Source organism: Pristiophorus japonicus, chromosome 4 (genome assembly GCF_044704955.1).
Source record: "Pristiophorus japonicus isolate sPriJap1 chromosome 4, sPriJap1.hap1, whole genome shotgun sequence".
NCBI classification, from domain to species: domain Eukaryota; kingdom Metazoa; phylum Chordata; class Chondrichthyes; family Pristiophoridae; genus Pristiophorus; species Pristiophorus japonicus.
Window position 1 is genome coordinate 155,258,275 of NC_091980.1, and position 15,377 is coordinate 155,273,651.

Genomic DNA, 15,377 nt, shown 5'->3' on the forward strand with positions numbered 1-15,377 from the left:
ATTTGCTCTCTCAGGTGGGCGTAAAATATCCCATGGCACTATTTTGAAGACGAGCAGGGGAGTTATCCCCGGTGTCCTGGGCTAATATTTATCCCTCTATCACCATAACAAAAACAGATTATGTGGTCATTATCACATTGCTGTTTGTGGGAGCTTGCTGTGCGCAAATTGGCTGCCATGTTTCCCACATTACAACAATGACTACACTTCAAAAATACTTCATCGGCTGTAAAGTGCTTTGAGGCGTCTGATAGTCATGTAAGGCGTTATATAAATCCAAGTCTTCTTTCAAACCACCATTGTTACCTGCCTGGTTTGTGATTGCTAGCTTACTCAGTGAAAAGACTACATTAGAATTATAGAAATATTTGAAGGGTTAAAGATTCAGTTTGGGCAAAATTCAGTTTGCCACATAATCTTTGAGGATTAATGACTATTTCTAGAGGCTATTGCAGTTTACTTCACAGTATCCATGGCAGATCTACATATTCTGTTCTGAAACATGTAGCTTTGAGTCCCAAAATAATTTGTACCAGAGACCTCATTGATTCCTGGGATGAGAGGGCTGTCTTATGATGAGAGATTGTGTAGAATGGGCCGATACTCTCATTGAAAGGGTAGATGCTGAGAGATTGTTTCCCCTGCTGGAGAGTCTAGAAGCAGGGGTCACAGTCTCAGGATAAGGGGTCAGCCATTTAGGACTGAGATGAAGAAGAATTTCTTCACTCAGAGGGCTGTGAATCTTTGGAATTATCTGCCTCAAAGGGCTGTGGATGCTGAGTCTCTGAATATATTCAAGGCTGGAGTCTACAGAATTAAGGGATATGGAGATCGGGTGGGAAAGTGGAGCTGAGGTTGATCATCAACCATGTGTGCAGTTCTGGTCACCACATTACAGGAAAGATGTGATTGCACTGGAGAGGGTGCAGAGGAGATTTACAAGAATGTTGCCTGGACTGGAGAATTTTAGCTATGAGGATAGATTGGATAGGCTGGGTCTGTTTTCTTTTGAATAGAGGAGGCTGAGGGGAGACCTTATTGAGGTATATAAAATTATGAGGGGCCTGGATAGAGTGTATAGGAAGGACCTGTTTCCCTTGGCAAAGGGGTCACCAACCAGGGGGCATAGATTTAAAGTAATTGGGGAGAGGTTTAGAGGAGATGTGAGGGGAAATGTTTTCACCCAGAGGGTGTTGGGGGTCTGGAACTCACTGCCTGAAAGGGTGGTAGAGGCAGAAACCCTCACCACATTTAAAAAGCACTTGGATGTGCACTTGAAGTGCCGTAACCTACAGGGCTACGGACCAAGTGCTGGAAAGTGGGATTAGGCTGGATATAAGAACATAAGAAATAGGAGCAGGAGTAGGCCATACGGCCCCTCGAGCCTGCTCCGCCATTTAATAAGATCATGGCTGATCTGATCATGGACTCAGCTCCAGTTCCCCGCCTGCTCCCCATAACCCCTTATCCCCTTATCGCTCAAAAAACTGTCTATTTCTGTCTTAAATTTATTCAATGTCCCAGCTTCTACAACTCTCCGAGGCAGCAAATTCCACAGATTTACAACCGTCTGAGAGAAGAAATTTCTCCTCTGTTTTAAATGAGCGGCCCCTTATTCTAAGATCATGTCCTCTAGTTCTAGTCTCCCCTATCAGTGGAAACATCCTCTCTGCATCCACCTTGTCAAGCCCCCTCATACTCTTATACGTTTCGATAAGATCACCTCTCATTCTTCTGAACTCCAATGAGTAGAGGCCCGACCTACTCAACCTTTCCTCATAAGTCAACCCCCTCATCCCCGGAATCAACCTAGTGAACCTTCTCTGAACTGCCTCCAAAGCAAGTATATCCTTTCGTAAATATGGAAACCAAAACTGCATGCAGTATTCCAGGTGTGGCCTCACCAATAGCTTGTATAGCTGTAGCAAGACTTCCCTGTTTTTATACTCCATCCCCTTTGCAATAAAAGCCAAGATACCATTGGCCTTCCTGATCACTTGCTGTACCTGTATACTATCCTTTTGTGTTTCATGCACAAGTACCCCCAGGTCCCGCTGTACTGCGGCACTTTGCAATCTTTCTCCATTTAAATAATAACTTGCTCTTTGATTTTTTTTCTGCCAAAGTGCATGACCTCACACTTTCCAACATTATACTCCATCTGCCAAATTTTTGCCCACTCACTTAGCCTGTCTTTTGCAGATTTTTTGTGTCCGCCTCACACGTTGCTTTTCCTCCCATCTTTGTATCATCAGCAAATTTGGCTACGTTACACTCAGTCCCTTCTTCCAAGTAGCTCTTGGTTGGCCGGCGCGGACACGATGGGCCGAAATGGCCTCCTTCCGTGCTGTAAATTTCTATGATCTTATTGAATGGAGGAGTAGGCTCGATGGGCGTACTCCTAATTCTTAAGTTCTTATGTTCACTGTATTATTCGGGCTAAAACCAGTCAGTTTGTTTACAAAATATATAATTGCACAGAAGCAAAATGATGCACAATATCCAACCGTAAAGTGCTTGACTTCATAATGCTTTACACTGTCCAAACTCTCAACCTCTTCAAAACCTTTTGACCACGTCCACAGATCCCTGAAGGTAGCAGACCAGGTAGATAAGGTGATTAAGAAGGCATACAAGATACTTGCCTTTATTAGCCGAGGCACAGAATACAAGAACAGGGAGGTTATGCTTGAACTGTATAAAACACTGGTTAGACCACAGCTAGAGTACTGTGTGCAATTCTGGTCACCACACTACAGGAGAGATGTGATGGCACTAGAGAGGGTACAGAGGAGATTTACGAGGATGTTGCCTGGACTGGAGAATTTCAGTTATGAGGAAAGATTGGATAGGCTGGGGTTGTTTTCTTTGGAACAGAGGAGGCTGTTCCAGTGGCAAGGGGATCCAAGATGACTGGAGACCAGGCTCTGCTGCATGTGCCAATACATGCACACACAAACATACTCCTACTGTTCTTCCTTCCTCCTCATTGCGTACTATGAATTCCAGTTGTGCAGACTGAACAGCAGCTCCTTCTGCAGTCCACAGGCTTGTTCAGGCCTGGTCTGAAACACAACCTATTGGAATTGTCTTCTGGCTTGCATTTAACATCAAAGCCAGAGAGAATTTCTGATGTAGTTAACATGTCGTCACTCCCCTCCGGTAAACTACCTGAGCCAGGCCCCCCCCAACAGCAATGTACGGATCGCTGGATAGTGTTTGTATATTTTTTGACCCAGCCACGCTGATTAAGAAACTATATGAAAAATGAAGTTGATTGTTGAACCGAACATTGTAGACTAAATAATATCTCCCCAAAAAATGCTCCCATACCTCAGGATGTTCACCCTGGCTGGGAAGTCGAGAACAAGGGGTCACAGTCTCAGGATACGGGGTAAGAAATTTAGGACCGAGATGAGGAGAAATGTTTTCACTCAGAGGGTGGTGAACCTGTGGAATTCTCTACCACAGAAGGCTGTGGAGGCCAAGTCACTGAATGTATTTAAGAGGGAGATAGATAGATTTCTAGAAACAAAAGGCATCAAGGGGTATGGGGGAAAAGCAGGAATATGGTGTTGAGATAGAGGATCAGCCATGATCATATTGAATGGCGGTGCAGATTCGAAGGGCCGAATGGCCTACTACTGCTCCTATTTTCTATGTTTCTATGCACTGGCCTTGGAGGGGTTGCAGCGCAGTTTAACCAGAACAATACTGGGACTAAAAGGGTTAAATTGAGCTCAGATTTGCATAGACTAGGCTTGTATTCCCTTGAATACAGAAGATTAAGGGGTGATCTAATTGAGGTGTTTAAGGTGATTGAGGGATTTGATGGGGTCGAGAGAGAGAGAAACATTTTCCTCTGGTGGGGGGAGTGCAGAACAAGGGGATATGACCTTAAAATTAGAGTCAAGCCGTTCAGGGGTGATGTTAGAAAGCACTTCTTTACACACAGGGCAGAGGAAATCTGGAACTCTTTCCCACCCCTCCCCCCCCCCCCCCAAAATAAAGCTGTTGAGGCTGGGGGTCAATTGAAACATTTTAAATTGCTAGATTTTTGTTGGGTAAGGGTATTGAGTGTTACAGAACCAAGGCGGGAAGATGGAATTGATACAGATCAGCCATGATTTCATAGAATGGCGGAACAGTCTCGAGGGGCGGAATAACCTCTTTCTGTACCAATATTTCACGCACGTCACTAGATTAATTGGATGGGATAGAGTCCATGATTGGGTGGATTGTAGATGGGGTGTGGTTTGAAGAATTGAATAACTTGGCCATTCTGTGCTTTGATGTTCTGCCTCTGTTCTCCTTGTTGATGCCAGGCTTGTGGATGGATATGTTTTTGCTTTTTTAAAGATGGATGTGGATCTTGCCAAGTCGTGTGCGGACATGCCGGAGGAAGACGAGGAGCTCCGCAAGAAGCTGTGGTTGAAGATTGCTCGTCACGTGGTCCAGGAGGAGAAGGATGTGAAGAAGGCCATGGTGTGCCTCTCCAGCTGTAACCTGCTGAAAATCGAAGACATCTTGCCGTTCTTTCCCGACTTCGTGACCATCGACCACTTCAAGGAGGCCATCTGCAGCTCCCTCCAGGAGTACAACAAGCACATTGACGAGCTCAAGCAGGAGATGGAGGAGGCGACGGAGAGCGCCAGGCGGATCCGAGAGGACATCCAGGAAATGAGGAACAAGTACGGAGTGGTGGAGTCGCAGGAGAAGTGCGCTGCGTGTGACTTCCCGCTGCTGAACCGGCCCTTCTACCTCTTCCTGTGTGGCCACATGTTCCACTCCGACTGCCTGCTGCATGAGGTCATTCCCCACCTTTCCCCCTACAAGCAGGCCAGGCTGGAGGAGCTGCAGAGGAAGCTGGGGGCTGCCAGCCAGGCTAAATCCCGACAGCGTGCCAAGGAAGGAGAGGGCAGCGACCGAGGGCAGCAGTCCCGTGATCAGATCAAAGCTGACATCGACGATCTGGTGGCAGCCGAGTGCATCTATTGCGGAGAACTGACGATTAAATCGATAGACAAGCCCTTTATCGAGCCACAGAAATGTGAGGAGGAGAACAACAGCTGGTTGTAAGTGTGTTCCCGCGGTCCTCGAATATTCCCATCTCTCGGGCTGTTACGTGCTGAATCAGTGCCTCAGATTCCAGGAGTGCAGAGTATTACGCATTGCGATTGTAACTGATGCTTCTATGCTGCTGAATATTTTACAGCTTGTTGTGTAGCTACCTCTGGTAGCAAATAAAGTGTTAACCTATTGTACAGTTAAAGGCGTATCTAGTCTAAGTCATTCTCTGCACTATCTGGACTTACAGATCGTGGTATGATAGAAATTTACAGCACGGAAGGAGGTCATTTCGGCCCATCGTGTCCGTGCCGGCCATCAAAGAGCTACCCAGCCTAAACCCACTTTCCAGCTCTTGGTCCATAGCCCTGTGGGTTACGGCTCTTCAAGTGCACATCCAAGTACTTTTTAAATGTGGTGAGGGTTTCTGCCTCTACCACCCTTTCAGGCAGTGAGTTCCAGACCCCCAACACCCTCTGGGTGAAGAAATTTCCTCCAAATTCCCTCTAAACCTCCTACCAATTACTTTAAATCTATGTCCCTGGTTGTTGACCCCTCTGCTAAAGGAAATAAGTTCGTCCTATCCACTCTATCTCGGCCCCATATAATTTAATACACCTCTAAGGTCTCCCCTCAACCTCCTCTGTTCCAAAGAAAATAACCCCAGCCTATCCAATCTTTCCCCATATCTAAAATTCTCCAGTCCAGACAACATCCTTGTAAATCTCCTCTGTACCCTCTCTAGTGCAATCACATCTTGCCTGTAATATGGTGACCAGAACTGCATGCAGTACTCTAGCTGTGGCCTAACCAATGTTTTATACAGTTCAAGCATAACCCCCCTGCTCTTGTATTCTATGCCTCGGCTAATAAAGGCAAGTATTCTATATGCCTTCTTAATCACTTATCTACCTGGCCTGCTATCCTCAGGGATCTGTGGACCTGCACTCCAAGGTCCCTTTGTTCCTCTACACTTCTCAGTGTCCTACCATTTCATGTGTATTCCCTTGCCTTGTTAGCCCTCCCCAAATGCATTACCTCACACTTCTCAGGATTGAATTCCATTTGCCACTGTTCTGCCCACCTGACCAGTTCATTGATATCTTCCTGCCGTCTACAGCTTTCTTCTTCATTATCAACCACACAGCCGATTTTTGTATCATCTGCAAACATCTTAAGCATACCCCTTATATTCAAGTCTAAATCATTGATATATACCACAAAAAGCAAGGGACGTAGTACTGAGCCCTGCGGAACCCCACTGGAAACTGCCTGGAAAGATCCATGCACAGTATATAATGTGAAAACATATAGATGCTATGATGTAATGTTACCGGACTAATAATCCAGAGGCCGTGAGTTCAAATCCCACTGTGGCAGTTCGATAATTTGAATTTGGGTTGTAAAATCGGGAATTCAAAAGCTGGTATCCGTAAATGTGACTGACTCGGTCAGATTGTTGTAAAAGCCCAACTGGTTCATTGATGTCCTTCAGGGAAGGAAACCTGCCGTCTATAACTGGTCTGGCCTGTGTGTGACTCCAGACCCACAGCAATGTGGTTGACTCTTAACTCCCCTCTGAAATGGTCGAGCACATCATTCAGTTGTCCCAAACAGCTTCAAAAAATATGAAAATGGACGGACCACCCAGCATCGACCTCCGCACCGGTTCGGTCACAACAACAGTATACCCAGCCCAGTCGACCCGGCAAAGTCCTCCTCACTAACATCTGGGGACTTGTGCCAAAATTGCGAGTGCAGTCCCACAGACTAGTCAAGCAACAGTCTGACATAGTCATACTCTCAGAATCATACCTTTCAACCAATGTCCCAGACTCCTCCATCACCATCCCTGGGTATTTCCTGTCCCACCAGCAGGACAGACCCACCCGAGGTGGTGGCAGAGTGGTACACAGTCGGGAGTGAGTAGCCCTGGGAGTCCTCAACATTGACTCCAGACACCATGAAGTCACATGTCTTCAGGTCAAGCATGGGCAAGGAAACCTCCTGCTGATTACCACCTCCCGCCCTCCCTCAGCTGATCAATCAGTACTCCTCCACGTTGAACACTACTTGGAAGAAGCACTGAGGGTAACAAGGGCACAGAATGTACTCTGGGTGGGGGACTTCAATGTCCATCACCAAGAGTGGCTTGGTAGCACCACTACTGACCGAGCTGGCCAAGTCCTGAAGGACATAGCCACCAGACTGGGCCTGCAGCAGGTGGTGAGAGAACCAACATGGGGGAATAACCTACATGACCTCATCCTCCCTAATCTACCTGTCACACATACATCTGTCCATGACGGCATTGGTAGCAGTGATCACCGCACAGTCCTTGTGGAGGCAATGTCCCATCTTCACACTGAGGACACCCTCCATCGTGTTATGTGGCACTCCATCATCATCATCATCATCATAGACAGTCCCTTGGAATCGAGGAAGACTTGCTTCCACTCTTAAAATGAGTTCTTAGGTCACTGATCGGTCCAATACGGGAATCACAGTCTCTGTCGTAGGTGGGACAGACAGTCGTTGAGGGAAGGGGTGGGTGGGACAGGTTTGCCGCACGCTCTTTCCGCTGCCTGCGCTTGATTTCTGCATGCTCTCGGCAATGAGACTCGAGGTGCTCAGCGCCCTCCCGGATGCGCTTCCTCCACTTAGGGCAATCTTTGGCCAGGGACTCCCAGGTGTCGGTGGGGATGTTGCACTTTATCAGGGAGGCTTTGAGGATGTACTTGTAACGTTTCTGCTGCCCACCTTTGGCTCGTTTGCCATGAAGGAGTTCCGAGTAGAGCGCTTGCTTTGGGAGTATCGTGTCTGGCATGCGAACTATGTGTGGTCGAGTGTAGTCAGTGCTTCAATGCTGGGGGTGTTAGCCTGGTCGAGGACGCTAATGTTGGTGCGTCTGTCCTCCCAGGGGATTTATAGGATCTTGCAGAGACATCGTTGGTAGTATTTCTCCAGCGACTACCACTGTGCTAAATGGGATAGATTCAGAACAGATCTAGCAGCTCAAAACTAGGCATCCATGAGGCGCTGTGGGCCATCAACTGCAGCAGAAGGGTATTCCACCACAATCTGTAATCTTGTGGCCTGGCATATCCCTCACTCTACCATTACTATCAAACCAGGGGACCAACCCTGGTTCAATGAGGAGTGCAGAAGAGCATGCCACGAGCAGCATCAGGTGTACCTAAAAATGAGGTGACAACCTGGGGAAGTTGCAACAACAAAACAACTTGTATTTATATAGTGCCTTTAATGTAGTGTAATGTCCCAAGGTACTTCACAGGACTACATGCATGCTATAGACCGAGCTAAGCGAGCCCACAATCAACGGATCAGATCAAAGAAACAACTAACGGCAGGAGGAGGCTCCATGAATATCCCCATCCTCAATGAGGGTGGAGCCCAAAACGCAAGTGCAAAAGACAAGGCTGAAGCCTTTGCAACCATCTTCAGCCAGAAGTGCCGAGTGGATGAGCCATATCGGCCTCCTCCTGAGGTCCCCACCATCACAGAAACCAGTCTTCAGCCAATTCGATTCACTCCGCGTGATATTAAGAAAAGGTTGAGCGCACTGATACAGCAAAGACGCTGGGCCCCAACAACATTCCTGTTGTCATACTGAAGTCTTGTGCTCCAGAACTAGCCACGCCTGTAGCCAAGCTATTCCAGTACAGCTACAACACTGGCATCTATTTGACAATATGGAAAACTGCCCAGGTATGTCCTGTCCACAAACGGCAGGGCAAATCCAATCCAGCCAATTATCACCCCATCAGTCTACTCTCAATCATCAGCAAAGTGATGGAAGGTGTCGTCGACAGTGCTATCAAGCAGCACTTACTCATCAATAACCTGCTCACCGATGCCCAGTTTGGGTTCCTCCAGGACCACTCGGCTCCAGACCTCATTACAGCCTTGGTCTAAACATGGACAAAAGAGCTGAATTCCAGAGGTGAGGTGAGAGTGACTGCCCTTGATATCAAGGCAACATTTGACCAAGTGTGGCATCAAGGAGCCCTAGTAAAACTGAAGTCAATGGGAATCGGGGAGAAAACTCTCCACTGGCTGGAATCATACCTAGCACAAAAGAAGATGGGTTGTGGTGGTTGGAGGTCAATCATCATAGCCTCAGGACATTGCTGCAGGAGTTCCTCAGGGCAGTGTCCTAGGCCCAACAAGGGGAATCCAGAACAAGGGGGCACAATCTTAAAATTAGAGAAGTTCATTTAGGCGTGAAATCTGGAAACACTTTTTTTTCGGAAAGTGTAGTGGAAATTTGGAACTCCCTCAAAAGGCTATGGATACGGGGGGTCAATTGGAGCTTTCAAGACTGAGGTCAAGATTTCTATTGGGTAAGAATAACAAGAGATGTGGAGCTAAGGTGAGAAAATGGAGTTGAGATACAGATCAGATATGAGAGGCTGAATGGCCTATACCCGTTTCTAATATTCCCCCAGGCGGGATACACTTTCTTGAACCACTTAAAGCTGGTGACGCTTTTCTCCTTAAAACACAGCTTCAATTACAAAGAAATTATTAACTGATAGGAATTATTAACTGTGCAAACTGGTCGCAAGGACCCATCTTTTCACTATAGCAAAAAATGCTACATAAAATGATACAGAACAGGAGGCCATTCAGCCCATCGTGTCTGTGCCAGCTCTTTGAAAGAGCTGTCCAATTAGCCCCACTCCCCTGCTCTTTCTCCATAGCCCTGCAAATTTTTCCTTTAAGTATTTATCCAATTTCCTTTTGAATGTTACTATTGAATCTGCTTCCACCACCCTTTCATGCAGCGCGTTCCAGATCAGAATGTGCTGGGTAAAAAATCTGATGTCTCACGTTATTAGGAACCTGTCGTGAATGCTGTAGAATGATCAATAGATTCACTTTCTCCTCTTTAATTTACCATCTGTATAGCTGCCCAATGAAGCATTCTTTGACACACAACTTTAGGCAGACTGTGGGATAGCGAAGGGTTTTGTATCATTGATCGGGGGACACACCAATGGTGGCGTTAATATTTTGTTGCCTAGTCTTGGGATGTCTTGCTAACAAATCTTAAATAGTTCCATCTTAGTTCATCCATCCAGAAAGACCCCTGAAGGTAGCATCATATTGTTTCTTAAAAGATTCCAACATTTTTTGCTCTAATTGCTCTATGTGAAGAACCTCCTATGGCCTCTCCTAAATTTGCCTTTTACTAGATTGACCTTGTGTTCCCATGCCCTGCTCTTGTAATTTAGTTTGAAGTTATTTTCCAGAATTTGCTTTTCCAAACCATTAACCAACATGTATATCTCTAGGAGACCACTTCTCACATAACTCCTTTCAATTCTCAAAAGCAAAGTTTCCCTTGTTTTTCATTAAGGTAGAGCTTTTATACCAGGCATCAGCCTTGTGGTTTTTATCTACGTTGCATCCAGTGCTGGAATGTCTTCTGTCTGTCAGAGACCAGAAATGGTCACAAGGTGGTGTGATCAGAGCAGTGTGCTTTGATCTTCTGTTTAGGAATATAGGTCAGCATTGCTTTGCTTATTGCTGCTCTGAATTGGTTGGACATGTAGGAGAAATAGCCTAAGAATTGTCTTCAGTGTATTCTCACACTGGAGTCGGTAGTCAAACTGAATGCTGGGAAAGAAAAGGGTGACTGTGAAATACAAACCACGAAGGCTTTAACAACCAAAACATTCCTTACCTGGGACTGAAGACCACAAGGGTTGATGCAAGACAGTTCTGAGAGCCAAATTTAAACACAATTCATTCCTAGGAAAAGACTGGGTGGTAAAGTGTAGGCAGTTCCTTGACAAGAAGTTACAGTGAAAGAAAGACTTGCATTAATATAGCGCCTTTCACAACCATCGGATGTCTCAAAGCGCTTTACAGCCAATGAAGCACTTTTGGAATATAGTCACTGTCGTAATGTGGGAAATGGTGATGGGGTTAAGATAATGTGGGAAGTGATGGGGTTAAGGATTCGGCTGGTATCATTGATAAACATTGCTGTCCAGGTATCGATCCCAGTGTCTACAATGTTGAGCTAAGACTACAAGATTAATGGATTTGTATTTGCCAGTGTCAGCCTTTTTCAGTAAGGGCGCCACATCTACTGTTTACCAATCTATCATGTGCAGTGACTCCCTTATACTACTGGCTAGCACTTCACAAATATACTCTCTAGTCCATCTTCGCTCTGGGACAAATACCATCGTTCCCTGGGAATGTGTTTATTTTGGCTTATCCAAGATTTCCATGCCAAATTAACTGACTAGGTTGTCTCTGTTTGACAATGTTTTTTGGATACTTGGAGGAAGTCATTATTTAGACTATTTATTATCTTGTGCTCATCCTGTTTGTTTAATCTGAACTGGATAATTCTAGCTATGCTCAAAATTATGCCTTTAAACACATTCCACTTGTCCTCTACCAAAGTGTAGTTGAACAGCCTCTCTGAACCAAAGTGCTTACTTGTTCTCCTATTTCTTTGAAACTAGTCCCTTTAACGTGCCTGGCTCCTGTTCCTGGATATTTCACAATCCCAGATCAGGCCACAACTTCCATGTTCTACATGTCTCAATCATTAATCAACAATAGATCAGATTAAGCCCTGCTTCACGGGATCATAGTACAGCCACACATGTACATCTACCATCTCTAAAGAATATAGCGCCTTTCATGACCACCGGACGTCTTGAAGTGCTTTGCAGCCAATGAAGTACTTTTGGAGTGTAGTCAGTTGTAAACTGCTTAGGTTTGGTCAGTTTATATTTGGCTGATTTTAAAATAAAGTAACTTGCCTGTTTTCACATACCTTTCCTACCTTTTGAAAGAGCAAACTGTCTTCCTTCTTCTTCTGCAGATCCCTAGCAGTAGCTTGAATGTTCTCGCATTAGAGTTGCATAACCACAGCAGTGCATTGTACAACTTTCTACATCCCACAGGGTCAATTTTATATACCTCTCACATGTCCTTGTTTACAAAGGACTACGCCACCTTATCTGTTCTGAACACTCTATATTCCAAATATTATAATTACTCTTGTCTGGATTGAGCCAAATTTCTGAAATTCCTACTTAACTGTAGTTCCTTGCTGCCATACAGGCCTCTGATTTCAACAGCTTCTAATGCTTTTGGTATTTATGTACATGCATCTTTCTGTGGATTTGCCTCCTGCCATCTGGTCTCTGGTTCCTGCATGTTTCTTCTTCAACTATAATTACCTTGTGATCTGGAGGTTTCCAAACATCTGTTGAAAACATTCAGCCAGCAAACCCGATGAATGCCCTGTCAATCAAAGCTGCTGAAGGGTCCAGCAACAAGCTTCCGTGATTGAACAGCAGCCTGTAGCCAATTTACGGCCATCAAATCTGACCAGCAACGATCAGACTTCATACCACCAAGGGAGAGAGCGAGGCTGCAGATGCTGAGCCCATCCTATTGCAGGAAAACAATCTCCAGCAGAACCCTTTAAAATGTTGAAGGAGCTTCCCCAAGGCTCAGTCAATAAGTAATAGCTGTGGGATTTACTTGTACTACTTTCAATTTAGTATACTGTATTCGCTGCTCACGATGTGGTCTCCTCTACATTGGGGAGACCAAGTGTAGATTGGGTGACCGCTTTGCGGGACACCTCCGTTCAGTCCATAAGTTGTGACCCCGAGCTTCCGGTCGCCTGTCACTTTAATTCTCTGCTCCACTCCCACTCTGACCTCTCCGTCCTCTGCCTCCTACACTGTTCTAATCAAGCTCAACGCAAACTCGAGGAACAGCACCTCATCTTTCGTTTAGGCACTTTACAGGCTTCTGGGCTCAACATAGAGTTCAACAATTTCAGTCCATAACCTCTGCCCATATTTTGTTCCCTTTCCTCCCTTTATTTTTTTCCAACTCTGCCTTTTTATTTTAATTTTATTTTTCTGTTTCCCATGGCAGCTGGTAATTATTCTGCCATTCACACCCTATCTTGCAGTCCCAGCCTGCAAGACCATCAGCAGGCCAGGTCCATTACAGAGAGCAGTGTGCAGCAGCATACCACTTCAGGGAGCAGCGCGTGTTGCTGCAGGAGGGCGATGGCTGACTGCAGTGCGGGCAGGTACAGAGGAGCGGCGAGGTCGGGGCGAAGGAGCGGCAAGAGTTTGTACAGGGATGTGATCGGGGCCCAGAAGAGGCGAGGGCCCAGGGGCAGCCCGGGCCAGCCCACACTGCGATATGTGTGCGCACTAGGTCCGTGCAGTAGAGCTGGTCTCCAGTCGTCTTGGGTAACCCTTGCCACTGGACCAAGATCTAGTTCTGTCAAGCCCGTGGGGTGGCTGGTGTGCAAAAAATTCCACGCACAGGCATCTTCCACCCTTCAGGATGTAGTTCGGGATCCGGAATATTCGGTCCTTCATTGAAACACCTGTGAACTCATCCTTTTTCGGCGTGGAAGCAAGTCATCCTCGCTTCGAGGGACCGCCTATGATGATGATGATGAGACTCATCTTTTGTTTCCTAACTTGTGCCATTACCATCTCCATTCGGCCCATCACCCCTGTTGTCTCTCTAATCTCTCCTGCCTTCCACCCTATCACTGACCTTCCCTTTTGATCTTTCCTCCCCTCTCCCAGCACTTCCTTAAGAATGTTACATCTCAAACTTTTCCAGTTCTGACGAAGGGTCACAGACCTGAAACGTTAACTCTGTTTCCCTCCACAGATGCTGCCTGACCCGCTGAGATTTCCAGCATTCTATGTTTTTATTACAATAAATAATAGCTATGGCGCAGGACTGAGGAATGCCACAGAGCAATGAGTTCATCTCAGTCAGATCAACAACTGGCTTCAGAATGTCTCTGGAAAGAAAGGGAAGGGGTGCTTCCACTCCTGCCCACTCTTCAGGGTCCTCTGGTGTGTGTGGACAATGACTGAAGTTAGCTTATCGGATAACTTCACTCCTAAATCCATTTACTGAATATACGGTCCCTCGAACGAGAATGACTTGCTTCCAAACCAAAAGGGATGAGTTCACAGATGTTTCAATGAAGGACCCGATATTGCAGTCCCGAACTCCAGGGGTGGAAGATGCCCGTGCGTGGATTTTTTTAACATGTCGTGACCATTGCACACCAGACACCACATGGGCTTGACAGAGCTAGGCCTTTATCCAGTGGCAAGGGTTAACCAGGACGACTGGAGGCCAACTCTGCTGCCTGGACCTAGTGCGCACACATATCGCAGTGTGGGCTGGTCCGTGCTGCCCCTGGGCCCAGATTCGCTGCACCTTCGCCACGATCTGAATAGACTGCAACTTGCTGCTATAAATCCTGATTGGCCAATCGTTGAAAATGAATGGATTCCCACAGCAGCAGCATATTCAGGGAAACAGGTTTAGCATCAGACACTGGGCTAGACTGTAACAGATGGAGTCTAAACAGTTAAAGAGATGTCAAGGGTTTCATGGGAGCTAGGAAGGAGCAGTCCTGACCAGAGGCCAACTCCTGAGACTGTGTGTGGACTAAGCCAAGACTCGAGAGCACTCTCACAGCCACATTTCCATCCCATGTCTGCTGTTTTACACCACAATTGCCTGACCCAAGGCCTTCAGTGTGGCCAGGCCTTCCCCTCTCCGAGAACCATTAGACAACTGCGCATGTTTTTTCTTTAAATTTGCTCGCAGGGCTGTATTTACTGCCACGCCGAGTTTCCCCAGAGGTGGGGACAGCAAGACTGTTCATTGAACCGCTGTAGCCCTTGGGGTGATGGTGAACCCACAGTATGTTAGGTAGGGTGTTCAGGATCATCATCATAGACAGTCCCTTGGAATCGAGGAAGACTTGCTTCCACTCTTAGTGAGTCCTTGGGTGGTTGAACAGTCCAATACGAGAACCACAGTCCCTGTCACAGGTGGAACAGATAGTCGTTGAGGGAAATGGAGGGTGGGACTGGTTTGCCACACGCTCTTTCCGCTGTCTGCGCTTGATTTCCGCATGCTCTCAGCAACGAGACTCGAGGTGCTCAGCACTCTCCTGGATACACTTCCTCCACTTAGGGCGGTCTTTGGCTAGGGACTCCCAGGTGTCAGTGGGGATGTTGCACTTTATCAGGGAGGCTTTGAGGGTGTCCCTGTAATGTTTCCACTGCCCACCTGGGGCTCGTTTGCTGTGAAGGAGTTCCGGGTAGAGCGCTTGCTTTGGGAGTCTCGTGTCTGACATGCGAACAATGTAGCCTGCCCAGCGGAGCTGATCAAGTGTGGTCAGTGCTTCAATGCTGGGGATGTTGGCTTGATTGAGGATGCTAACGTTGGTGCATTTGTCCTCCCAG

The 15,377-nt window shown here is 46.6% G+C and overlaps 1 protein-coding gene across 2 annotated transcripts in view; it reads left to right on the forward strand.

The window, feature by feature from the left end:
- Positions 1 to 15,377, forward strand: part of vps18 (VPS18 core subunit of CORVET and HOPS complexes) — a 28,672-nt gene that overhangs the window by 12,812 nt on the left and 483 nt on the right. The window contains exon 5 of one of the 2 annotated variants that reach the window (XM_070878669.1): positions 4,360 to 5,075. In XM_070878669.1, coding sequence (XP_070734770.1) covers positions 4,360 to 5,075 — 716 coding nt within the window. Of the gene's footprint in view, positions 1 to 4,359; positions 5,273 to 15,377 lie in introns of those variants that run through there. The other variant, XM_070878670.1, reaches the window with a different exon arrangement.